This window comes from Lindgomyces ingoldianus, assembly GCF_010093535.1.
Source record: "Lindgomyces ingoldianus strain ATCC 200398 unplaced genomic scaffold BDR25scaffold_55, whole genome shotgun sequence".
NCBI classification, from domain to species: domain Eukaryota; kingdom Fungi; phylum Ascomycota; class Dothideomycetes; order Pleosporales; family Lindgomycetaceae; genus Lindgomyces; species Lindgomyces ingoldianus.
Window position 1 is genome coordinate 224,900 of NW_022985216.1, and position 25,139 is coordinate 250,038.

Below are 25,139 nucleotides of genomic sequence, written 5' to 3' on the forward strand. Positions count from 1 at the left end.
AATAAAAATAAGTATAACTTTAATAAGTTAAGCTTTATAATAAGCTAAATATTAACTAGAGTAGTTATTATAGCTTTAAAAAAAATAAAAACAGCTAAAAGTAATATAGTAAAGTAATAAAAAGTAGATAATAGTTATCTAAAGCATTAATGTAATAAAGTAGGCTATAAGATTATAAAGCTTTAAGCAGCAAATAAAGCTACTATGTAATATAAATTATATAAAAAAAAGTAAATTTAGGTAAAAAAAACTTTAATAGTTAAGAATAAAGCTTATTTAACTACTCTAAAAGAGTTTAGAGCGCGTAGTTGTCACGGTATCCTCCCCGGATCCCAGACATAACTGTATTAGACGCGTACTAGAGTATTATTAGTGCACGTCTAACACAAACACAACACAACACAGACATAAACTTAAGCATAAACTGCCTTAACACTAACTAAACCTAGAATAGGCTTAATTTATACTTAAAGCGCTTAGACTTTTAAGCTAAGTATTTAATTACTAATTTTCTTTTAAACTTTTTTATTTCTTACATAATGTTTTATACCTACTATAATACTTTATGTAGTAATTAAACTAGACCTTTGTAAAGCTTTATAACCTTACTTATGCATAATTATAACATTATATTGTGTTAAAACTTTAGCTAAGAATAGCCTCTAAATCTAATTTAATAAGCTTAGTACTTACATAACTTTAAGCTATTAAAGCAAGCTAAAAAGCCTTTTAAAAAGTACTTACTTTATAAAAAAGCTACTATGTTATAAGCTTTAAAGCTTTTTAAAAAAACTTTAAAAAACAGCTTTATATTATTAAGTAGTCTATTTTTACCTTAACTTTTATTATAGTAGTAGGAACTAAGAACTTACTAGCTTTAAAGCTTACTTAGAAGTCTAAAGATAGCTTAACTTTTTTCTACTTAACACTACCTATAACTTATAACTTTTTTAACTTAGTAATAAAATCTAACTAACTTTCTAATCTTCTGCTGTTTAATAAAAAATAAAAAGACTTACTTTTTTTTTTACATAAGCTTTAATATAAACTTAAAAGAAACATAGACTAATTCCTCTTTAAACACTTTTAGTTACTATATGCTTACTTTTAACTTAACTATAATATAACAGCCTTAATTAACTTACTAATAGATAAAAATATTATTAACTTAAATTAATTTATAGTGTTTCTATAAGCAACTTATAAAGACTTAAATAAAAAGTTAACAGCTTTAAGTTACTTAAACACTTTATAATAAAAAAAAAAAAGCTTTACTTTACACTTTACTAAGTTCTACTAACTTGCATTTAATATAGGCCTAAATAAGATAGGTCTAATTATAGCCTTATATAACTCCCTTTTAACTAAACTGTAACACGCTATAGTAGAAAAACCTTTTCTAAACAACTTTAATATGTATGTAAACCTAATTACTACTTATAATAATAACATAAGGTTCCTCTCTATATAAGCTTTAATACACCTCTAAACTAGCGCAGTTATAAATAAAGACTCTAATATAATAAAAATTAATTTAAATTATGCTCTAGTTAGTTTTAAAAAGTGTAAAAATTATAAAAAAAAAAGTTAATGCTTTAAGTGTAGTAAGCATAGTTATATTTTCTAAAACTGCTTTATTTCTTTTTTTTAAGTCTACGCAAGTAGCACTACTAGTACTTATTAAAGATTCTTACTATTTTAATCTTATTTTTATAAAAGCTTTAACTTATATTTAAGCTTTAATTCTTTTTGCTACTCTTAACATAGCTGCAGCTATAGTAGTAGAAGCCTGTAAAAAGGCTTGTTCTAGGGCTAAGTTGCCCCTTAGAACTAATTTAACACTAGATCTTTGCTAACTTATAGGCTAAGTCCTTTACTAATAACTAAAAGTACTAAGTTAATATTTTTATATATTTATAATAAAAAACTATATTAGCTTTAATATAGGCTCTTATTAACTTAAAAGTAAATAGTATAAGTTATATTAATAAAGAACTAGTGTATAAACTAAATCTTTAATTAATACTACTTACTTAAATAATTTATCTAACTAGATTTAATAGAAAATAACTTAAAAAAAGTTTTATTTTTTGTACTATAACTATTATAATTACTTACTAACACTATAAAGAGCAGATTAAGCTCTATATAATAAATATAAAATATTATAACTTAATTCTAAAACAACTATAGCTATATTAGTATAAAGTTGCCTTTAATTACTAAAAGTAAGTTTTAAACTTTAACTTTTTCTAATGCTAAGATATATACTTATACTTATACTTAAACAACACTTAAATAGCAGTTAATATAAAAGGTCTTTAGACCTACTTTTTAATAACTTAAAAAAAAACTACTTAAGTAAGGCTAATAAGCTAGGCCTTTTACTAAGATAAGCTATATAAAATAATTTAATAACTACTTAAACTTAAAAAAAAAAAAGCTTTTAAAAAACTTTTACTTACTTAATTTAAACACAAACTAGAACTTAAATAGCAGATAGACATCTACTATATAAGACCTACTTTATTTGTAACCTTAGCTTAATAACTAGATTATAAAATCTACGTAGTTATAATTTCTAATATAGACTAAGCTTTAGCTTTTTAAAAACATACTAACCTAAGAATAATAGTTTCTTAAGACTACTATAACTTATTATATGTTTTCTTCTAAGATAAGTTTAATAAGCTTTTAATATAATGTTTATATAATTACTAAATAACTCTTAAGCTTAGCAAACAACTTAGTTATAAGCTACTATATAAAATGTTACTAAATAAATTAAAAGTGCTTTAAAAATACTTTAATAAGAACTTAAAAAAAAAGTTTATTTAAGCTAGCTTTTTACTAGTAGTGTTACTTATACTATTTATAAAGAAACTTAGAGGTAGGCTTTAATTCTATATTAACTACTAAAGACTAAATGCTGTTACTATTAAAAACTAATACTTAATTTTTTTTTATAAGAAACTCTAAGCTAACTAAGTAAAGTAAAGTATTTTATAAAGTTAGATATTATTACTGCCTTTAATAAGCTAAAAATAGTAAAGGGTAATAAGTAGCTAATAGTGTTTTAGACCTAATATAGACTATTTAAGTACTTAGTAATGCTCTTTAGCTTAGCTAACACGCCTAGTACTTTTTAACATTTTATAAATAACTTGCTTTAACCCTACCTAGACATGTTTTGCACTGTGTATATTAATAATATTCTAATTTACAGTAATAGCCTTTTAGAGCATAAACAGCATGTACGCTTAGTGCTAAAGGCTATAGAAGAAGCAGGTTTGTAACTTAATGTAGACAAATGTAAGTTCTACTAATTAAAGGTTATGTATTTAAGATATGTAATCTTTATAAATAGCATCTAAATAGACCCTATTAAAGTTTAAACTATGCTAAATTAGTAATACCTAAAAAATATAAAAGATGTTTAAGCTTTTATAAAATTTACTAACTTTTACTAATAATTTATTAATAACTTCTTACAGTAAGTAAGCTTTATAATTACACTTACTAAAAAAAAAATTTAATTTAACTTTAACTTAAATTACTAATAGTTTTTTAACTAGCTAAAGAAAGCCTTTACTAAAGCTTTAATACTCTACTACTTTAACTTTAAACTACTAATACTTATAAAAGCTAATGCCTTAGACTATATAGTAGCAGAAGTTCTCTTCTAGACTAAGCTAGATAAGACTATTAAGCTTATTATATATTTCTTAAAAAAAATAAGTCTTGTAAAAAGTAATTATAAAATCTATAATAAAAAACTACTTACTATAGTACACTGCTTTAAATAATAGTAACTTAAACTAGAAAGTGCAGCGCATCTAATATAAGTTTTATTTAACTATAAAAACTTATAGTACTTTATAACTATAAAATAACTTAGCTACTAATAAGCTTATTAGTTTAAATACTTATTTTATTTTAATTTTAAAATTACTTACTATTCTAGTTAAAATAAAAAGAAACTAGATGCTTTTATAAGGTAATTTTAAAATGTTTTTACTTAAAAAAAAGTGTAAAAAGCTTAACACTAAACTTTACTTTAATCTAAGCTATTTTTAAACTTTAACTTAAATAAAATAAATTAGATAATTAATTAGATTATTACTAATAAGTATTTAAATAATAAATTTATTTAAGAAACTTTAAACTTGCTCTAAAATAGCGCTAGTTAGTTAAAAAAGGTAACACTAGCTAACTATAAAAACTAAAATAGTAAGCTATATTACTATAACTAACTTATAATCTTTAATTCTAATAAACTAAGAATTAAACTACTTTAAATTATACATAACTTGCCTATTAAAGGACACTTAGGCAGAGGAAAGACTCTTAACCTACTGCAAAGAGAGTACTACTAGCCCCGCATGTTCTATACTGTACGCTAATATGTATTATGTTGCTATACTTGCTGTAAAGTAAAAGCTTTTTAAAAAAAGTATAATAGCTTACTTAAACTACTTCTAATCTCTAAATAAGCTTAGAAAGATATATTAATTAATTTTATTATAAACCTACTTTTATTTAAAAAGTATATAAATATTATAGTAGTTATTAATTACTTAACTAAGTATTAATACTTAATACTATGTTCCTCTATAACTGCCTTTAATATAGCCTAGTTATTCTACTAATATGTATAAGTTTACTATAGCCTGCCTAACATAATTATATTAGACAGAGGTACATAGTTTGTCTTAGCTTTTTAGAACAAACTTTATAAACAGCTCTAAATTATCTTTTATTTATCTATAGCTTTTTACCTAGAGACTAATAGCTAGACTAAGAATATAAATGCTATAATAAAATAAATCTTATAAGTGTACATAAACTACTAGTAAGATAACTAGGTAAAATAGTTAGCTATAGCATAGTTTAAAGCTAATAACATAACATCTAAATTAACATAAGTATCCTTGTTCTTAGTAAACTATAAATACTACCTTTAAATAGAATTTAAACTACTTTTAAATACTCTCTAACTAACTTATTAATTTATATAAGTAATAAATGTAAATAGACTTATTAATAAAATTTAAAATATATTTAAATATGTTTATAAAAAGCTTACATAGGCTTAAGCTTTTTAATAAAAGTACATAAACTAATTCTAAACCTTTGCCCTTATGTATGCAGCTAGCAAGAAAGTTTAGCTAGACGCTAGAAATATTTAAATAAACTAATTGTCTGTACGCAGCAGCAGCGTCGCGGCCTGGATACAAACGATCGCGCACGAGCAGGATCACGTATCTATGTCACATGATGCTCGTGCGCGAACCTCTGTGCGCGAACATCTAGATATCCCCCTTTTCCTCTATACAGAGGAAAGACAAGAGCAATAGAACTAGAAACATGTTGCCCTTACCTTACCTACCTTGTACGCTGTGCACACTGTACACTACTCTTACTCTTGCTACTTAAGTGCTTATACTATAAGCAGCTAGCTGTTAGAGCCTATTTAACACTAATTAGTAGTTAATTTAATTAACTGTAAATTAGCAAGAGTAACAATAGAGTACCTACGCTCTGTAAGGTACTTTGTTTTGTTACCTATCCTCTAGAAAGAGTAATAATAGAGCACCTACGCCCTATAAGGTACTTTGTTTAGTTACCTATCCCTTAGGATAGCAGATTAATCCTTTGCATTGTACAGCAAGCTCTGCTACTGTACAAAGTAAAGAGGAGATAGTGTAAGACGCACACTAAAGCTACTAAAGCTGCACAACCTAGCAGCTAGACAATAGCACATTAATCCTTTGCATTATACAGCAAGCTCTGCTACTGTACAAAGTAAGAAGGAGATAGTGCAAGGCGCACACTAAAGCTATTAAAGCTGCACAACCTAGCAGCTAGACAACAGCAGTACCTGCGCGATCTACTGCACAAGCGATTAACCCTACGCCTTATAAGGCACTTTGTTTTGTTACCTATCCCTTAGGAAAAGTAATAACAAAGCACCTACACCCTATAAGGTACTTTATTTAGTTACCTATCCCTAGGATAGCAGATTAATCCTTTACATTATACAGCAAGCTCTGCTACTGTACAAAGTAAGGAGGAGATAGTGTAAGGCGCACACTAAAGCCATTAAAGCTGCACAACCTAGCAGCTAGACAACAGCAGTACCCGCGCAATCTACTAGAAAAGCAATTAACTATACTATTATAATAAAATCCTACTAGCAACTAACAACTTTGCGTAATAATAGAAAGAATAAGGAATAATTTCTATTATATAAATAACTTGCAAAGGACATAAGGATATTAAAGGCAACACTATAAAACAAGACTAGCCTAGAGTACTAGAATAATAAGATTAACATGTTAAAGGCTTTAATAAGCTTATAGACTTAATTATACATAAGTTACGTAATTACTAATCTACATATAACAACTTAGAAGGGCGCTACCCTTCTAAGTGCGTACATAGAGGATTTTAAAGAATAGACACTATAAGACTTTTTAGCACTTAGCTATGTGTTTAAAAGGGAGCTTATACAAGTGCTAAAGGATAAAGGAATTACACTATAGCTAAGCACTAAAGGTACCTAAGCCTAGAAGCTGTACAATATAGCATAAGGGAAGGTAATTACACTAAAAAGGCTTTATATGTAACCTTTATTACTATATAAGGCTCTGCACAGAAGCAGACTAAACACAATGCTGCTATTAACACTAAATGTACTAGCATTACCTGCTCCTACACCTTAGCCAGCACTACACTAATCACTGTACAAACAATACATGCCACCCTACCCAACGCCTGCTCCACACCCTCAATCGTACACACCACCGCCTGCAGTAGTGTATGCACCACTAATACCACCTGCACAATCCATACCACATTACAGCCTGTATAAACTTCCACTCTAGAGGGAAACTACTAAAGAAAAACTCCTAGCAGACAAGATTATATAATTCTAAAAGGCATAAAAAAAAATAATAACTATATAAGTTAACTATACAACATCTTTATAGATAAAATAAGGATCTTTATTAATCTATATTAATAGCTAGATATCTAGAAAACTTAGTACATAGACATCTTTCTAGATATCCTAGAAAGTTAGGCAAATATGCACTATATGCACAACATAGGCCCTAAAAATAACTAGAAGTATTTGTACAACACCTTAAGCATTATAATAAAGAATTTTACGCAAAAAGAAGAAAAGAAACTACAGAAAGCAAAGTTCTACATAAAGAGTAAGACTATTTTAGTAAAAAAGCAACTTATTAAGTTTAATAGTAAAAAGATTAAACTTACGCATAACATAGTAGTTCTTACTTAGAAGAGATAAGTAAGCTACCTTTATATAATTAACCTAGAAGACAAAGATGCTGCATAATAATATATTAAGCAACATGTAAAAGAGGTATATATTGCATCTATATGTTAACTAAAGGCAGCATTTAACCTTTTTATTGCTACATAAACTATAGACCTTTTGCATAATAATATTAACACACTTAACGCATAAATCTAATAGTAAATAGATAATAGTAAGCGTAGTCTTACCTTTCTACTATTATAGCTTAATTATGCAAAGCTGTTTATCTTTATAAATAGATTATTTACTAATAATAAAAACCTTAGCTTATAGCTAAGATTCTTAATTATATTAAGTAATAAGGACTATATAAAGTAAAGTAACTGCTTTAAAATACTAGGCAACATTATACACTAAAATTCTACTAAGTGTAAAAGAGTAACTAAAAGTGTCCTTACTAGCAAACTATATAGAATAGTTAGAGGGTTTAATAATGTAATTACTTTTAGTACAACTCTATAGTAAATTATATAAACACTTAAACTACTACTAATCCTAGTAGTAATCTGCATAGATTTAAGGTCTTTATATAATTACTTTATTAAGCTAGGCACTACTAGTAAAAAGTAACTTATAATTAACATTATGTTACTTTATAAATTATATAAAAAAAAGGAAATTACTAAGATAAAGTAAATTAATAGTAAAAATAACTTAGTAGATGTATATATAAAGAAAACACTAAACTAGGCTTTTTAATTATTAGTCTTAACTAACTACCTCTCTGTCTAGATAGAAGCATCTGTGGACTAGCTAGATCCTGTGCGCAAAGATGCCTTAGACTAACTAGACTAACAACACTTTTATATAAAGCTTATTTTTTTTGTTTTTTTTTATTATACGCACTTATTTTTTCTTATTATAAGATTAGAAAAGAAGAATATATAAAAAAGACAGTTTATTTATCTAGTATATAGGAGAAGAAAAAGCTACCACCTCTTACATATAGTAGTTATAATGCAGACTACAGCTCTACTATACGCATAAGGCGCAGGCATTAGCCTAGAAGTTAGCTAACATATAACACTTAATAAAAGAAAAAGCACTAGTAGTGCTACTATAATAATAAGCACATAAAGTTACTAGAACTTAACTATAACTCTAGACTAGAACTGCACAGAAGTACCCCTTACAACACACAACTTTTGCTGCCTACAGCTATAGATTAGTGCTAGTAGGCAAGATAATATTAATATTATAAAATAGTAAAGCTGCTACATGCTGCTTTTTAGCCTATTTATAATTAGCATTTTATATAAGAAGAAAGCAGAAGAGCTAAAAGATCTATATGTTTATGCTAAGACGCTAAATAAACTGCTAATTAGTAGCAAAACTAGTTAAAAAAGTAACATAGATGCGCCCTAGGCCACTAGACTATATAAGAATGTTAAAGATGCCTGCACTAACAGCGCTAGAGGTAGAGAAGGAAGGCTAGAGAGACATCTCTCTCTCTCTCTCTCTCTCTCTGTGTGTGTGTGTGTGTGTGTGTGTGTGTGTGTGTGTGTGTATGTAGGCAGGAGTATCTGTTACTGTTAGCACTGTACAAAAAAAGAAAAGAGCTAGAGAATAGTACAGTAGGGCTTAAAAAGTAAAGAATAAAAAAGAGAAGGTAAAGAAAAAGGGAAGACCTTATTATATACACCTCCCTACGCACCTGCCTATGCAAAGATCCTACACTATTCTAGCACAAAACTCTACATAAAACAGTTTATACACTACTAAATTACTTACAAGGCAAGCGCATAAAGGCTAGATAATAATAGCCTAAAACACTTTACACTATTTATAAAGCTATTTACATAGCGTAACTAGCCTATCTTAATGTACAGCATTACTAAGGCAAGTTCTAACAAATAAAGTAAAGTAAAGGCAGAATGTAATTAGATAGACCTACACAGACAAAAGAGAGGTAACATGTACAAAAGGCAACTTTTTAGACAAAAAAAAAAGTTACTAGTGTCTATACACAGCAGCAGCGTTGCAGCCTAGATATAAACAATCGCGCATAAGCAGGATTACATATCTATGTTACATAATGCTTGTGCGCGAACCTCTGTGCGCAAACATCTAGATATCCCCCTTTTCTTCTGTACAGAGGAAAGACAAGAGTAATAAAACTAGAAACATATTGCCCTTACCTTACCTACCTTATACGCTGTGCACACTGTACACCACTCTTACTCTTGCTACTTAAGTGCTTATACCATAAGCAGCTAGCTGTCGGAGCCTATTCAACACTAATAATTAAAGAAACTTAATTAGAAGAACTTTAGCCTTTTTATAGTAGCTTATATAGTTTTATTACATACTTACTAATTAATCTTACCTAATAGCATAAAAATACACCCTGTGTTCTATGTATTATTGCTGCGCTAAGTAGCTTCTAAATCTAACTATTTACTTAAATAGCTAAACTTGCTACTTAAACCTATTATTATAAATAATAAACTAGAATATGTTATAAAAAATGTTAAATAGATCTAGTTTAATAAAAAGAAACATATTTATAAATACTTTATAAAATAGACTAGATATAACAAACTGTTGTAAAAACTTATAAAAGCCTTATAAAAAAACTTTGCAGTAACTTAATTTTATGCCTAATACTTATTTAAACTAAACTTATACCTTAATAAAGACAACTTAATGCTAGAACTACTAATGTAAAGAATTCCCTTTTTAATAAGGGGGGGGGTACTGTTACAGTATTCTCTCTAGATCCTAGACATAACTATATTAGATGTGTACTAAAGTATTATTAGTGCACGTCTAACATAAACATAACATAATATAGATATAAACTTAAGCATAAACTACTTTAACACTAACTAAACCTAAAATAAGCTTAATTTATACCTAAAGTGCTTAGACTTTTAAGCTAAGTATTTAATTACTAATTTTTTTCTAAACCTTCCTGTTCCTTACACAACGTCTTGTACCTACTATAATACCTTACGTAGTAATTAAACTAGACCTCTGTGAAGCTCTATAACCTTACTCGTGCACAATCGTGACAGTAGTAATAAAAAGAAGCTAAAGACATAAGTGCGCGCTAAAAAAAGTAAGCTAAGTTAAAGGCAATGCAGGTAGTGTAATTAGACTAGGCATAACTTACATACATGTAAGTAAGTAGTAGAAGTAGACTTTAAATAATATCTTATGTTATATTACTTTATATAGGGCTAAAGTGGGCTGTTTTGCGAGAGAATGGGGTGGTTTTAGTGGGGGCTTAGCAAAAGTGGCCGGCCAACCCGTGTGGCCGGCCAACCTGTTAGGTACGTTATATCAATTATACTACTATATAATTAGGTTGATTGACTTTAGAGCTCTCACTAGGGTATTATCCAGTGTAAAAAGCCTAAAAGAAAGCAAATATAATCGTAAAAATTCTTTAATAAAACATAAAGAGGATATAGCTACTTAGTAGTAGCTGGAGAGTAAAAGTCGTTAAGATACAGTGCGCTTAGGTGTAAGCTAACAATCTACAGAGCGCAGAAGCACAGCTTACATAGGTTGAACCCACTTCAAACATTCTGCGTTCTTGCAGAAACAAAAGGTCAAATAGGGCACCAGACCCCCCGAAGTCCGGGGAGATATTGGGGAAACAAAAGGGTACTCGATATTCGGATGTTGCAGCCTCTTTTACTCCTAGTTGCCCACTACTCTCACCTAGCCTCATCGTCCTGTCTTTGTGCAACGGTGACAGCGAATCTAACGTTTACGGTACTCGAGTTATCACTGTATCGAACTCTGATGCTGAGATTCTATATCCAGGTATTTCTACGAGATCTACTGGTTGCTACGGATGGTGGTCTGTGCTCGTAAGGTCTCTTCGTTGAATCGTTGGAGGCATATTAAATCGGGCTGGATGGACGTAACCATTGGTCTAGCCCTCCGGCCCATGCGGGACGTAGCCGGTTTGCCTTTCGGATGCTTGTTGATAGCGGCTTTCCTTAGCCTTTTGTCGCACGTGACAATTGGACCAGATGAAACTACATCACATGACGTAGTGTTTCACCTCAATATGAGTCAGCGCAGTAGTCGCTCTTTTAGCACTGGCGTCTTTCCTTATTGAGACTAGCGCCCTTTTGGTCCTTTACCATATTGTTAGCTTGGAGCCCCCTCAAGCTCCTGAGACTAGACCCTACACCTTTGCTCAATCGACTAGTTTGGTTCTCGCCACCTGATTGACGAGTCACACCTCATATGCTCTCTATCATCCGTCAGCTCTAACCGTGCGATACTTTTCGTGTTGGTGCATAAGGTACAAGGCAAGGCCAGCGATAGCAAGAGGGCGAGGCCGCTGACTACGACGCCGGCGATCCAGGTTTTGCTTGATTCCTTGGCTAAGTCGAGATCGACTACTAATGTTGACGTTGATATTTGCAGAGGTGAGGTGGCGGTGGAGGACGATGTGAATATCGTTGTCACCTTGCCATCCACCAATGCTTGAGCAGTTGTCGGTAGCATTTAGAAATACTCAGTGGTTGGTGTGTGTTCTTTGCGCATCCAATCATGGCCAGAAGTCGAGCAACCTTAGTACTTCCAGTGTAGATTAGATTACCCACTACGAATTAGCCCGGTATAAGGTTGGAGGTTTCTCGGCTCCGTGTCTCCTACCGGGAAACAATTATTCTTACCAGCCACGAGTATAATCAATGGGTGATGTAACTTCCGTTAGATGTAGCGGTTGGCAGGTATTGATTATAATACTCCTGCCAATTCAATGAAGTCGTTTCACAACAGCCAACAACGGAGTCCATTGATGTAGTGAAAGGATAACCGAGAATGCAAGTATTGGGTGTAACTGAACATAATGTGAACCATTGGAAGTTATTAGCACTGAGCCGCTACCAACAAGTTGATCCAGAAGATGTTGCCTGATACTATCCTACTTGGTTGATGCTAGTGTATTATCCCCGAGGTTGAAGGAAAGCGGGGGGCGTCATGGTGGGATGAGCTGGCGTGAATTCTCTGGATGATGTGAAGAAATAAACCCGAGTGGTACTACGAAAAGAATGATAACAGTCAATGTCTTGGCGTAGAGTTTCTCGAAGGATAGGATAGGATGGCGGGCGCAGAAATGCGTAGCGGGACGCAGATGATTATGAAGGGTATTAGAGTAAGCTCTAGTCACTGCTATACGTCGTAGTGCTAGAGATGGCCTCCTATATATGTAGGAGAATGTAAAAAGCGTCACAGCATGCTCAACAGCCTCATCGCAGGGCAAAAAGATAGGCGTCGGGCAATCAGGGTCCGGACCGTCACTGTGATTGATACTTCTACGAGGTTGCTAGGATACTAGAGGAATGAATGGGAGTCACCCTTGGCTTCGCCCTTCGCTTCGCCCAGTGATGCTAGTAGGCGCTTCTGCAGCTACCAGCTCCCGAAAGAATCGCACCCAGTCGATACAACAGCGTCCGGAGTCCAGCAGGTAAGCTTTTCATGAATGATTGCCAACAGGTCTGTATGAAGGGATTTAAATGCTGTTGCCCTGTATTGAGTGAACATGAACGCCGGCTCGGCGTCGCTCCGGGGACGTTCGAATTTCCCTCCCCTCATTCAGTCGACTCAAAGCCACTCTACTTGAGAGTTACAAGAGCCCATTTCTTTGCTGAAGGTAGAACCTCGGCTAGGCACCGGCAACCTATGACACGATAAATGCTTCCGGGATGCAGCATGCAGAGTGTGGATCTATGACAATAATAGCCGCTGAGCCGCAATGCTAATACGAACCCTGCTCGGGTGTAAAGGTACGGGCTTATTTCTTGTCATTACGCTTGGCTGTGCTGAAGGGGTCATGGCTGTGGCGTCAGACGTCAGCGGCACAATTATGGGCGAGAGTCGGGCGGGAAATGTAAAATAAGGTTGGCTACGGCGGGGTTGCGTGCGCCGAGGAAAGGTTGGCCTCGTGTGTTCCTTCCATCAGATTCCGCCTAACAGTATCAGACCAGCCACATCTATGAGCACGTGTATTCAACAGAAGAATCGAACTTCGCCTATCTCTTCGCTTTTCTCTAGCCTCTCTTAAACCTCGCTTGAGCTCGTGAGTGATTTCGGGACAATTTGAAATGCGGGGCGGCGGCTAAGGTTGAATGCCATTGGCTGGGATCAGCCAACTTCGTACACAGTATACTTCGAGAAGGCATCGAATAGATTACGAACATGTGAGAGACTGCCAGTTGCCTTTGTGGCCACGGCAGCATGGTGAGATCCCTACAAAGCTTGAACACCATAACAGAGTACGCCGATTCCACGTTCTCCATAGGCTTCATGGGTCAATGGGGCATCGAGCAGATAGTTCAGGGGTATGAGCCTTGACATAATTCACACCTTGTTCCCGGAATCTTTTCTACTGGACGACACGGCTGTCTAAACATGGCCCGGCTCTGGAGCTTGCCGTCGAGTGAGAGAAGGCAGGAAGCTCATCAAGAGGGAAGCACTTCGGGCTCCTCTAAGAGCAAAGGAACATGTGGAGAGAAAGTATGAACTCAATCCAGATAGCGAATATCGACCAATAGAACTCATCAAGGGTACGTCTCCAGAACCCCTTCTTGAATGTAATGACGGAGACGAAATCGTGGTCAATGTACACAGTTAGGCTACAGCCGCGACTTCAATTGATTGCTATGGTCTTTACCAGAATGGTACGAAATAGATAGATAGGTCTATAATGATTATAGAGTATTAGATCGCGCCTGGTTATTCCTCCACGTACCGTCTCGATGTCTTGTGAGAAACATGTATATATATGTATTACAGTCACATGACTATGCAACTCTCAGATGGACTAGTTAGACCTAAGGTGATCCGCACTTGAAGTTACGAAGAAGACAAATTGTGAAAGGTACCATATGGCGAAGATAGAATGGTAGTGGCTACTACTACGATCTATCATCATCTCTGTTGATGCAATATCTCGCACCTGGCAGCGAGAACCACAAACCAGTACGGTGTCCGCTCAAGTGAACGGTTGTGGTGCTCGCAATTGCGCCGACTTACACAATCGCAAATTCTTATCTACCAATACCTCAAATGCACTCTTGGGCCTATTTTCCGACCACAGCACACGCTGCGTATCATCAATGTAGGCGCCTTCACCGAATTCCAGATCCAGATCGATGAGCACTAGTTCCTTCTTACGGAAGTCGACGGCGTTGAAATCTATCCTCAACCAGCACACTGGCTTAGTTTCAATCTCGTACAACGATATAGTGTCGTGCTTATGCCACCTAACCTGAATGAAGACCTATCTGTGAGGGCGAGGATGATCACGCAGTGCTTCAAGTATGAGGAATTGGGAACGAAAGAGGAGGCCCGTAGGCCCACCAGATTCTATTCGCCCAGTGAGAGCGTTAAGTCTCCAGGCAAAGATTAAGCTGACATCGAGAAATTCGAATGTCGGGATCTGAGTTCGAGCGCTATTGAATCCGTGAAAGAGTTCATAGGTCCATAAAACGCGGACGGCCAGGCTTACCACCAAACAAGCTTCTGACACAGAGAGTTGCATCTAAGTCGCGGGTACATGAACGGGAGTTCTTATCGGATCAACTTGTCACATCCGACCGTGAACACCAAATATCCGGGTGTTTCAATGAACAAGTATCCCACTCCTCGTTCGCCCGTTTTCTTTAGTGTCAACACCGAATTCTTCGACCCGACATCCAGGTCAGGCTACACCAGAAAAGTGCGACGATGCGCCCGTTGGTACGAAGTAGGAACCCAAACGCAGTAAGTATGAGTCTCAGAAGAGTTTGGTGGTGAACCACGTGTCCTTATCGATAGTGGCATAATTTGAATCGCACATGCGCATGGGCACTTGACCATTAACCACAATCTTCAAACCATCTCATAGAGCCATTTATATATCGTATGCAAAATTTCGGCATTTCCTTGGCGTTCGTTTCTTAATTCTTGCACGCACCTAGGGTTGCTGTTAAAATCATAAAAGCTGCCAGTCAGCGCATATCGACGCAGCAATAAATAGCATGCAACTTACTTCGCTATGCCAGACGACCACCTCACTAACCAAACGCGATTCTAAAGTACAATCCTTATGTTTATAAAAACAAGCGCATAAATTATTTAAATTGGTCTCTACTCTTAATATATCAACTCTGGAAACATGGGCCGAATTTCCGAACTTTGGATCATAGAAGGTGGTAGGAGGAAAATAACGATACAATTATATACCTATTCTGGTAGCGGCAAAGGATGGAGGCTTAGGCTGAGAATGTGCATAAATACCTTCATCTTGCCCTTTTCTTGAAGTTTGCTTTTTTACCCGTCATATCCGTACCTGCTACCTACGGCAACCCATCTGCCACAATGTTCCGTCAAACCGCTCTTCTCGCCCTTGCTCTCCTCCCCTTCTCCCTTGGTCAAGTGTCCGAGGGCTTCGAAAGCGGGTGGGACCAGACCGCATGGCCCACCTACGCGGCCGACTGCAATCAGGGGGGTAAAGTCACCCTTGACAGCTCCACCGCTTATAGCGGCAAGAATTCTATGAGGGTTGATGGTGCGGGTGGCTACTGTGGACATATTTTCTTTGGCACAACGAAAGTCCCCAGCGGTGACGTTTACGTCAGGGCTTACGTGTAAGTTTTTGTGGTGGCAGAGGTAGAGTGCTGAAGGGGTGAAGCAATTTTAAAGTTGAAAGGAAATGCTAACATACACCTATCCTCATCCAGCAAAGCCTCCAAGGCCTTCACCGACTCTCATGTCTCCTTCATCACCATGCCCGACTCCGCCCAGGGCGCTAAGAAGCATCTCCGCATTGGCGGCCAAAGCAAGATCATGATGTACAACCGCGAGTCCGACGATGCCACCCTTCCCGACCTCTCCCCGCAAGGTATTGCCGCTTCCACCGCCCTTCCCACTGGCTCCTGGCAATGTTTCGAATACCACTTGGGAACCGATGGCACCATTGAGACTTGGTTGAATGGCAACGCTGTGGCGGGTCTTACCGTCAAGGCTGGTGTCACCAATAAAAACGCCGCCCAGTGGCAGAGGAGCACCTACAAACCCAAAATCACCGGTATTTACTTCGGTTGGGAGTCGTACGGCGGCGACGCGAATACCTTCTGGTACGACGACATTGTCGTCAGCTCGAGCCGTGTTGGATGCGCTGGCGGATCTCCTGCTCATTAGACCATTCAACAACCAACTCGCACCACCAACATCAATCCCGCTACCCTTTACCACCGGAATTTATAGTATGAACAAGATCCACCATTATGACGGTGGTGGTGCGGCCTGGGCCCCGAACACCTCTAGCTCTCATGGAGACGTGCATACGAAAGCGCTTTATTCTAGTGCTTCCCACTCCTAACCTAAAATAAGAGTTCCTAGTCGTATAATCATTGCACGATTTGGCAAGAGTATAAGGGTCACTTATGCTCGAAATTAGCCATAACATAGTCTACGGTTTCTCATCGATGTGCATAGAGAACTACATTAAGCTCCTAGACCTACATTACATGCTTCCCTTTTCTATTGTTTCTAGCTTGAATGTTCGTGTACGATAGATATGTATCTACTACGAGTTATAATATTCGTAACTAGAGAATAGTAAACGTTATTATATCTTCGATATTAAACCCTACACTGTCAGGGTAACTACCTGTGAACTCAATGCCCCACGGCATAGGGCCTATCGGGGAAGCCTTCCTAGGAACACCCAATGCCGCTCACGTGCTCGTTCATTGGCCTACTGCTATCACTCGAGCTGCCCCTATCAAATACTGCTAGAACATGCTCAACATTCCTATTTTCCGCGTCGCACAACGTCCTGGACATTCACTAGATAGCGTACGTAACAATGCTCTCCTTTGAGCTCGTGTCTCTTGTGTGTTGGATCCCCGCGACATACGATTATTTATATAAAATAAATTAGTATTTAATCCTTTTACTACTTTAGCAACTATAGGTGCTACTCATAGCTAGCAAAACACTTGTAAAAAAAAATTAACTGCTAATACTTCATACAAAAATGTTGGTATCGTGTTAAAGCTCAATCGCAGCTTATGAAAACTAGTTAGTCGAGAGTTTCAATAGCCTAATTGAAATGTTTCTAATAACAGCTATGCAGCCACTTGCAGGGCCAACCTCACTCTCTACATTTCATTTAGTCTGGTTACGTGCAATATCCTCAGGAAGACTTTCCTTGGAGATGTGTTCTTAGCATATTAGCACGTTGTCGCCCCTCGAAGACGACACCTGCGAGCGTGTTAAGGTTAAGCAGCTTATCTCCACATTCGATATTAACAGCCACACGCTCTGTGGTAACGTGAATATTGTCAACCAATTGCTAGCCTTGGCTACTACTTGGACGGCTTGCTAGAGACACTACTAGACATAGCCAAAGAGCAATATCGGTAATGTCTTCGTATTCGACGACTCGCAGGATCCATTTGGGGACAGGCTAGGAGTTGCTAGCGGTATCGCCTCGGGGTTCTTCTGAGGAAGCCGTCTATGAACACATGGGCGAGAAACGGAAGTAAGGTGACGCTGGACGGCTCTCCGAAACACCGAATAGTCAGCCCCCACTATTGCCTAATTAGGTTAGAACTTACAAGCGTTGGAAACAGTCATTTACACGAACGTCTGGCGCGTCATTCTCGCGATTGTTAGTTTACAGACAACGAAGCGAGTGTGCTAAGAGATTTTACGAATTAATTTTTCTTAACGGATTCATATTTTACGCCATTCACGTTTCCAGTTCGCGGGGGCTATTCGGAACCGCCAACTCCGCCAACGGTGCTATCTCTTGGGGCCCACCGCTGTGCATTGTGATTGTGTAAGAGTCTTTGATTTGGTCGGCAAGTTTCATCTCTCCAGAGGGTTTGTGCGCTGAATGTGCCTGGCTCTTGCGCGTTTTAGATACTAAAGCACCTGCAATAATACCCAACAACAGGATAGTGGGAACACCCAGACCAATTCCCACCCCAAGGCCTATCTTTGCATCTTGAGATAGCCCGCCTTTAGATCCGTTCTCAGACAACGCCATCGAAGAAGTTGTTGCTGAAGGCTGGGTTGTAGCGGCGGAACTCGAGGGGCTCGTTGAGGCGGAACTTGACAAACTGCTAGTAGCCACAGATCTCGAAACATTGAAATAATGCGAGAAAAACCGGGGTCCTTCCCAACCCATCTCCAAGTAAAACACATTCGATCGATCCAGATTTAGCTCGTAAGCTTGCACAACCCAATCCATTGATTCAAGAAGAGGATCATTCTCATTATGAACTGTCAATAGTCAGGACGCGGTCTCCATAACGGAATGGGTAACTTCACTATATAACGGCGTAGTGCTCACAGTCGCACCTCCGCCCCCATTTTGTTGCCATAGCGTCAAATTGAAGAAATCAGACACGGTCAAATTCGTTGTCCACGAAATCCCTTGAACACTGCCCAAATCCATAACGCGATTATCCTTATATGTAGCTGGTCCCGGGCTTCCTCCGCAGGGTGGAGGCTCAGTGAACGAGCCCCCGACTGGATTTTCTGGCTGGCATTGCGCTTGGACCGTGGATCGGGAGGCAGAAAGCAGAGCGAGTGAAAAGGCGACAAATCGCGTAAACATCATGAACGTGTTGAAGCGCAGCCCAAAAATCGGATCGTCGAGGACGAAGCGAAGTCCAAGTTTAAGTAAGATTTTGGGGTCTGTGAACTCTGCGCCTTCGGCGCAATCCAACTGACTCAGCTTTGAATATTACGTTGGGGGCCGAATTAAAATCGGTACCCTTAAAACAGCCACAAAACAAGGATAATTAGAGAATTCAATCAGTTGTCGGAATGCTATATCGCTAGCAGTCAGACTCCATTCACTCACTGCTTGGCAACTCCTTGAGATACGCCAACTGGCGGAGCGCCTGCAGGGTACTGGGGTTTAGCAGCCGATTCACGCGCTCACCTGAAGCGCGGGGAAATCGCCGTAGAACTTTTCACACTGATTGAAACTATACAGCCACATAAAATGGATCTCGGCCTAGAGATATAACGATTTAAGACATTAATTACGGCGATTAATGGAAGGCTACTGGCTAGACGCGGAAGCGTGAAGGAAGCTTGATAGCTCCACCATTAGCTGCCCTCTAGGTTCCACATCAATACAGCACTCTTCAGCTCTAACAACAAGTAGCTTGCACCTGCTCGACCGTAATGATTACAGCTTAAGAAGCCTTTGTAGCCTTTCTAGAAGGGTTTATCTTTGTCGTTACGAGCTCTTCGTACAGCTCCAGCCATACCTTCATCAAAAACTGCATCGGCTGGTGTTTCTCAGACTCGCGTCATCCGCGGCTAATCTATCTGGTGCAAAAATCGGTGGAATTCCTTAGCAATACAACAATTTTCCCTGCACGCGTATAAACTTACATATAAACTGTAGATTTACTAATTTTATGTAAAAAATTATGCAATAACTATCTAATAATTATTAGTAAAACTTAAGGCTATATAAATATATATAAAGAAGTCTACTAATATGTTTTTTAAAGTTATAGTCTTATATTTTAAGCCTATAGTGTTTCTATAAGGCCTCTTACGCCTACACAGGCGCGTTGCACTTTTAAGATTTTTAGAGAGCTTGTAACTAAAAGCTATAGCCTTAATCTATACTAAAGAATTAAAATATATTACTTTTTACTACTAGGCTAGTGTTATAACTCTATTACTAGTTATGTTAGTGTGTTGTAGTTAAAAGTGTACATAATTAAGCATAACTTAAAGCTACATAGTAGCATTTATAAACTAAGTAATCTAAACACTATACTTAGCTACTTATATAAAATAAAATCTAAAGATAAGTAAGCTTTATTTAATAAGCTTTATTAAAGTAGCTAAATATATTATAATAAAATAGCTTACTAGTTATAAATAAAAAAAGTGTTAAAGTATACTAGTTAATAGTTACTTAGCTACTTAATAATTATAGTAAAAGTAAGTAAGCGCTGCATCTTATCTTTATACTTTATAATAAAATGCTTTATAAAAGCTATTACTACTATATAAAGTAGTTTACTACTGCTAATCTAGTGTTTCTAAATAGGTTTATTTTTAGTAAAAAGACTAGTTAGCAGCAGTACACTTACACACTAATAGGCTCTATAAACTACTATATATAAGATGTTTAATAAGGGAAAACCTAAGCAGCTTTACTTATGTTTACTATAAATAGCTACCTGCCTTATATAGGTGTAAAAAAGAGCTATTTTAGCTATAAAGACTTTATAGATTAGATCTACAAGTTACTACTACCTACTTTTTACATAGTATATAGTAATAAGACTATAGTTATAGTCTTTAACAACATCTTAATTTATATAAACTAAAAAGTTATAAGTAAGATTAAGTAAGTTAGCTATATTATTAAATATTTACTACTATGCTTACTAAACTATAGCTTAATTAAGCTTACTTTTAGCATTTTAAAAGCTTAAATTTGCAGGTACTATAGCTATATATAAGTAATTTAATAACTTTAGTAACTTTTTAAAAGCAGCTATCTATAAAAGTTAGTGTAATTAGTTTATAAAAAGCACTTTAAGCAGACTACTAATAGCCTATATAAAATAAAGAGTAAAAAGATGTTAATAAAGGCTAGGCATAAGATATAAAAGTAGTAATAAAGTAAATAAGTAGTAAAAAGAATAAAGTAGAAAAAATAAATGTTAATTATATAATAATTATTATAGTATTAGTAACATAGTAATATGTTTCTAAAGCTTAACACCTGTAGTTCTATCTTCTTAGTTTATTACTATACTACTTACAGCGCTGTTGTTACCTATATTTATAAGTCTTATAGCAGTAGCAGTAGCAGCAGTAGTAGTAGTAGTAGTAGTAGTAGTAGTAGTAGTAGTAGTAGTAGTAGTAGTTATTGTTATTGTAGTTAAATGTAGGATTATTATTAGCTACACTAGCGCTAAGAACCTTATGTTTTAGCGTAAAACACCTTCTATTTTAGCGTAAAGCACCTTTTATTATAAAAAGTATAGCATAGACAGCTTAGTAATGCAACTACTCTTAAGCTTTAGGTAGCTTTTAGCAGTACCTAGTTTACCTCTATGCTGTATCTAGATTACCTTTAGGCCTTCTAGATAGCTTTAGGCTACACCTAGTTTACCTCTAGACTGTATTTAGATAGCCTATAGGCCTGTAATTTCCTGCTAGCTTTATAAAGTTATATTACTACTAGATAGTTTTTAGACTGTATTTAGATTACCTTTAAGCTTTCTAGATAGCTTTAGGCTATATCTGTAATAAGGTAGGCGCCCCGCCTGCCAAGCCGATACTATACAACTTTCCCCTCTGTACTAAAAGGTACGCACGAGAATACTTAAGCTAAGTATTCTCGCATAGTATAACATATATATAGGTAATGCTAGGGTAAGCACTAGCACTAGCGGTTGTCTCTAGCATAGCCTAAACCTCTATAAGCGAGAGAAGGCCACGTGGTTGACTGTGCCAACCTTGTTACAATATCTAGTTTACTAGTACACTATGTAAAGTTTAGGAACTAATTATTTTTAAACTAACTTTTACTACCTTTTTCTAAGAGCTTAAGACGCGCTCTAAGAAGAAAAGAGATAAGTAAACTATCTTTACTATTAGCTTTATATTCTATAAGCTACTATCTACTTTCGTAGAAATAGGTAAATAAAAAGAGTAAAACATAAAGAGATTTTTTAAAAAAAAATTCTATTAAAGTTAACTTAGTTACACTAGTACTAGACAATGTATAGGCTGTTACTAAATAGCCTATAAGCTTTACTAAATTATAATTACTTTAAGCTATAGCTTATAATTACACTAAGCTACTATAAGAACAGGGCTCCGCACCACTCCGCTAATACAACTAAAAGGTATGAATAATTAACCAACGTTAATTTTTAGGTGCAGAATAGTATATATACCTGTCGCACGTAAGCGCTATCTTAGCCTTACATTATCCCCCTTCTTAGCAGACGCATGTCCCAGGCGTCACATAACCTACCCGCAGCTTAGAGGCGCCATGCGCATGTCTTAGTTACTGGCCAGAGGCTAACCACCTGCGGCCTAGAGGCGCAGGATAAATAACAACACAACGCTTAGTAGCCCACGCTAGCTAAGCCATATACACTAGACCTCCTAGCAGCTACAACGTGGCGCTAGAAGAGGCTGCCTTATGTTTTAGTCTAAAAACTAGCTAAGCTGTCTAAGGTGTAGGTTAAACACGCAACTGTCCTTATTATTAGTTAATTATTATGTAAAAATAGAGCTCTACACTACTCTGCTAATATAACTAAAAGGTATAAATAATTAACTAACGTTAATTTTCAGGTGCAGAATAGTATATATACCTGTCGCACGTAAGCGCTATCTCGGCCTTACAGCTACAGCTTAACTACATAAAGATTTAGACAATACTAGATAATAAGCCTTACCTAATTAAGTCTAGTTGCATGTATAGTATTACTACCTAGTAGCTATTATATATGCCTTTATGTATTCTAGTAAAGTAATGGCTTATAGTTTTTACTAAGACTACTAGCTTATGTAACTTTTTATACTATACAACTTTTATTGTAATGCTTACTAGCCTAAGAGCTTTTATAGTTATAGTAATATACACTTTTATAATAAGCTTAACACTTTATTTATAAAAATATAAAGCATTTAATTTTTACTTTATATAGTTATGTTAAAAGTTAAGACTAAATTCTTTTAGTTACATGTATTTAACACTATTACTACAAGGTCTAGCTACCTTATAGTAGTAGTATAGACCTGCGACACTAGGTTGCTATGTCTACTTATTATATTCCTAGCTTATATAGTTAGCATCTTATTCTACTTATAATATTTATGTTATTATTATTTTTTTTTTAGCTTTTTTAATAATTAACTTTTAGCTAGAAAAGCCTTTAGCATTAAATTTAGGCTTACTACTATAAGGCTATCTAGCTTTGTTGCGCACTAGCTTTATAAGCTTACTAAGCACATGCTATATAAGCTAAGTACGCCTAGCGTTCTACTATCTATGCAATAGCTCTCTGTTAACTACAGTTAACATTCTATGTGTAACAGCACAGGCAAGACAATGGGTCCAAATGCAATAGGAATCCACTCAGAGGCATATAGGAGTGCGTGGAGACTTAATAACCTAGGAATTCTATTAACACCTATAGGCCTTGTACAAAGGATATTAGAAAACTACTAAGCTAGCTAAGGGGAGAGGTGCAACTAAATACTTAGGGGAATAGAGGTAACTGCGGGGGACAGGGTTAAGTTATGGTCGGGGCCGATACAGAGACCCTTCGGATAGGTTCCGAGCGACCCGAGATGGAACGATTCGTGAGAATCGTTACACTATGCCTAATATAGTATGCTAGAGAGGTGGAGAAACACGCGTACAGCTTAAGAGGAGCTGTCACTCACGCTTACACCTAACTACTAGCATAGTAATGCTTCTAGCAAATAGCAACTACTCTTAAGCTTTTTATATATAGATAACACTAGTAATAGCATTTTAAAGCACTTAGTTGCACTTTTTTAACATAGTTTTTTCTTACTAAGGTTTTCTAGAGTTTAGTTACTAGAGATAGGTACTGTCTAGGTGTAACCTGTACAGTTACTACTACAGGTTTGCCTATAGCTAGTATAAGCTTCTACTACTTAGCTAGCGTTTAATTTAAATCCTTTTAGCTTTATAGCTAACTATGTACTCTTTTTTCTTACTAAGCTTTTAATAAGGCTAGTTACGCTACTTTTATACATAAAATTTAACACTATCTATTCTTTTCTAAGTTTTAGGACAAGCTCTAAGAAGAGAGAAGGCTATGTTACAGTTATGTTACAGCTATCTAACCTCTAAGTACCCTAAGGGCTTAGCACAGGGTATATAGGCTTCTTAGCCTCTATACCTCTTCCTCTAACCCTAAGGTTTACTTTTGTTACACCCCTCTATCCTGCATTCCCTCTCTATGACCTGTGTTTCCTGCTTAATACCTCTTACACTTAGCACATAAGTAAAAAGTGCTATTACAAGTGTAATAAAACACTAAGTAATTAGTATTAGTAGTAGTTAATAGTAGTAAAGGTAAGTAAAGCTGCTATAGATAAAAAGAATAAGTAGGCTAAAAGTAACTAGCAGCAGTATAGCTATATATATAGCCTATTAGTAGGCTAGGCTAGCTAAATCTAGAAAAGTTTAGCTATAACTTTATATTTTTACACTAAAGTTAAACTATCTTCTACTACTTTTTTTACTACTAGACATTATTCTCTACTTTTTACTTAGCCTACTAATGCTTATGCTTTTTTAAAGTGCGCTAAAAATTATGATTAAAGTTACTCTTACTAGTAGTAGAACTACAGCGCTTGTTATTTTTACACCTACTTTTTAGCTTTAGCTAGTTACTACTACTAAAAAGCTTTTTTAGTAATTAATAAGCTAAGTTAAAAGTATAAAAAGCTTTACTTTACTTATAAAAATTACATTTACTTAAGATTTTACATTTATAAGTAAAACTTTATAGTGTTTAAAGTTAGTAGTAACCTAGCACTAGTACTTAAAGTTTAGGCACTTACTATTACTATAACACTAGTAGTAGTAGAGTTTTTTTTCTAGTCCTCTTACATAGCTATATTTTATAATTACTATACTACTCTTACTTTATTAAGCTACTGCTAAGTACACTTTAAATTTTTTTTAAGTTACAGTGTTAATAAGTTAAGTATATTAAATAAAAGCTTATTAGTATACTAATTGCACTTAAAGGCTTTTTATAAAGTAAGAGCTTTAATAATAACCTTA

The 25,139-nt window shown here is 35.5% G+C and overlaps 2 protein-coding genes across 2 annotated transcripts; one reads left to right on the forward strand and one right to left on the reverse strand.

Annotated features, from left to right (window-relative positions):
• Positions 1 to 15,673: 15,673 nt before the first annotated feature.
• Positions 15,674 to 16,495, forward strand: BDR25DRAFT_244791 (uncharacterized protein; the record flags this gene model as incomplete). Its single annotated transcript, XM_033685859.1, has 2 exons — positions 15,674 to 15,942; positions 16,036 to 16,495. The coding sequence occupies 2 exons, from the start codon at positions 15,674 to 15,676 to the stop codon at positions 16,493 to 16,495; spliced, it is 729 nt and encodes a 242-aa protein (XP_033540630.1).
• A 1,552-nt stretch (positions 16,496 to 18,047) lies between these two features.
• BDR25DRAFT_307570 (uncharacterized protein) lies at positions 18,048 to 18,966 on the reverse strand. The gene is made up of 2 exons (XM_033690859.1): positions 18,638 to 18,966; positions 18,048 to 18,589 (listed from the first exon to the last, which is right to left on the reverse strand). The coding sequence occupies exons 1-2, from the start codon at positions 18,927 to 18,929 to the stop codon at positions 18,054 to 18,056; spliced, it is 828 nt and encodes a 275-aa protein (XP_033540631.1). The 5' UTR covers positions 18,930 to 18,966; the 3' UTR covers positions 18,048 to 18,053.
• Between the last annotated feature and the right edge of the window lie 6,173 nt (positions 18,967 to 25,139).